At 60.3% G+C, this 1580-nt stretch overlaps 1 protein-coding gene across 1 annotated transcript in view; it reads right to left on the minus strand.

The window, feature by feature from the left end:
• Window positions 1-227: 227 nt before the first annotated feature.
• Window positions 228-1580, minus strand: part of LOC108510402 (translation initiation factor IF-2-like) — a gene marked incomplete at its 3' end in the record, with an annotated part of 9892 nt that continues 8539 nt past the window's right edge. The window contains exon 3 of the mRNA XM_017840077.1: window positions 228-423. Within this exon, the coding sequence (XP_017695566.1) occupies window positions 228-423 (196 nt within the window). The remainder of the gene's footprint in view (window positions 424-1580) is intronic.

The following is a 1580-nucleotide window of genomic DNA, read 5'->3' on the forward strand; positions in this document are numbered from 1 at the left end:
TAAAACGCCCTAACGAGGGCAAAGCGCCCCGAAATCACGGAGGGACGGGGAGAGAATTCCCAGCCCGCTCCCGGGACACGGGAACGGGGATGCACCCAGGGAGGGAATGGGGGGGGGATTTCCCAAGGATTTGGGAGCGGGACGCCGGGCTCTGTGGGAAGGGGCTTCCAAACCGGCCCAAACTCTTCCCGACCCCCCCTCCCATCCCGAAGTCGGGAATCCCTCACCTCGGAAGGTCAGGCTGGCCACGGGATCGCTCTGCTTCTCCCGCTTTTCCAGGCTCGGGAGGTGGGTGGCCCGCTGGAGCAGGACCCGCAGCATGGCCGGGCTGGAGCCGGGAGCGGGCACGAGCCCGATTCCACCCCCCGAGCCCGATCCCACCCCCCGAGCCCGATTCCCACCCCCCCTTTTCCCGGGCCGGCCCTTCCCGGAGGGAGGAGGCGCCGGGAGGCGGCACAAAAACGCCTCGGAGCGACAGCGCCGGAGGGTGGGAAAACCGGGATAACGGGAGCTGGGATTTGGGGGGGGAGGCACCGGGATAAATCAGCGGGACCCAGGGATGATGGAGCCACAGAGGGGGGATAAATCAGCAGGATCCAGGGATGCTGGAAGGGATAAATCAGCGGGATCCAGGGATGCTGGAGCCACAGAGGGGGATAAATCAGCGGGATTCTGGGATGCTGGAGGGGATAAATCAGTGGGATCTTGGGATGCTGGAGCCACGGGGGAGGATAAGTCAGCGGGATCCAGGGACTGGAGCCACAGAGGGGGATAAATCAGTGGGATCCAGGGATGCTGGAAGGGATAAATTAGTGGGATCCAGGGATGCTGGAGCAACAGAGGGGGATAAATCAGCGGGATCCAGGGATGCTGGAACCATGGAGGGGGATAAATCCATGGGATCCAGGGATGCTGGAGCCACGGGGGGGGATAAATCAGTGGGATCCCGGGATGTTGGAAGGGATAAATCAGCAGGATCCAGGGATGCTGGAAGGGATAAATCAGCGGGATCCAGGGATGCTGGAGCAACAGAGGGGGATAAATCAGCGGGATTCTGGGATGCTGGAGGGGATAAATCAGTGGGATCCAGGGATGCTGGAAGGGATAAATTAGTGGGATCCAGGGATGCTGGAGCCACAGAGAGGGATAAATCAGTGGGATCCAGGGATGCTGGAGCCATGGAGGGGGATAAATCCATGGGATCCAGGGATGCTGGAAAGGATAAATCAGCAGGATCCAGGGGTGCTGGAGCCATGGAGGGGGATAAATCAGCAGGATTCTGGGATGCTGGAAGGGATAAATCAGCGGGATCCAGGGATGCTGGAACCATGGAGAGGGATAAATCAGTGGGATCCAGGGATGCTGGAGCCATGGAGGGGGGTAAATCAGCAGGATCCAGGGATGCTGGAGGGGATAAATCAGTGGGATCCAGGGATGCTGGAGCCATGGAGGGGGGTAAATCAGCAGGATCCAGGGATGCTGGAGGGGATAAATCAGTGGGATGCAGGGATGCTCCAGCCATGGAGGGGGGTAAATCAGCAGGATCCAGGGATGCTGGAGGGGATAAATCAGTGGGATCC

This window comes from Lepidothrix coronata, unplaced genomic scaffold, assembly GCF_001604755.1.
Source record: "Lepidothrix coronata isolate B3197 unplaced genomic scaffold, Lepidothrix_coronata-1.0 Scaffold802, whole genome shotgun sequence".
In the NCBI taxonomy this organism is placed as follows: domain Eukaryota; kingdom Metazoa; phylum Chordata; class Aves; order Passeriformes; family Pipridae; genus Lepidothrix; species Lepidothrix coronata.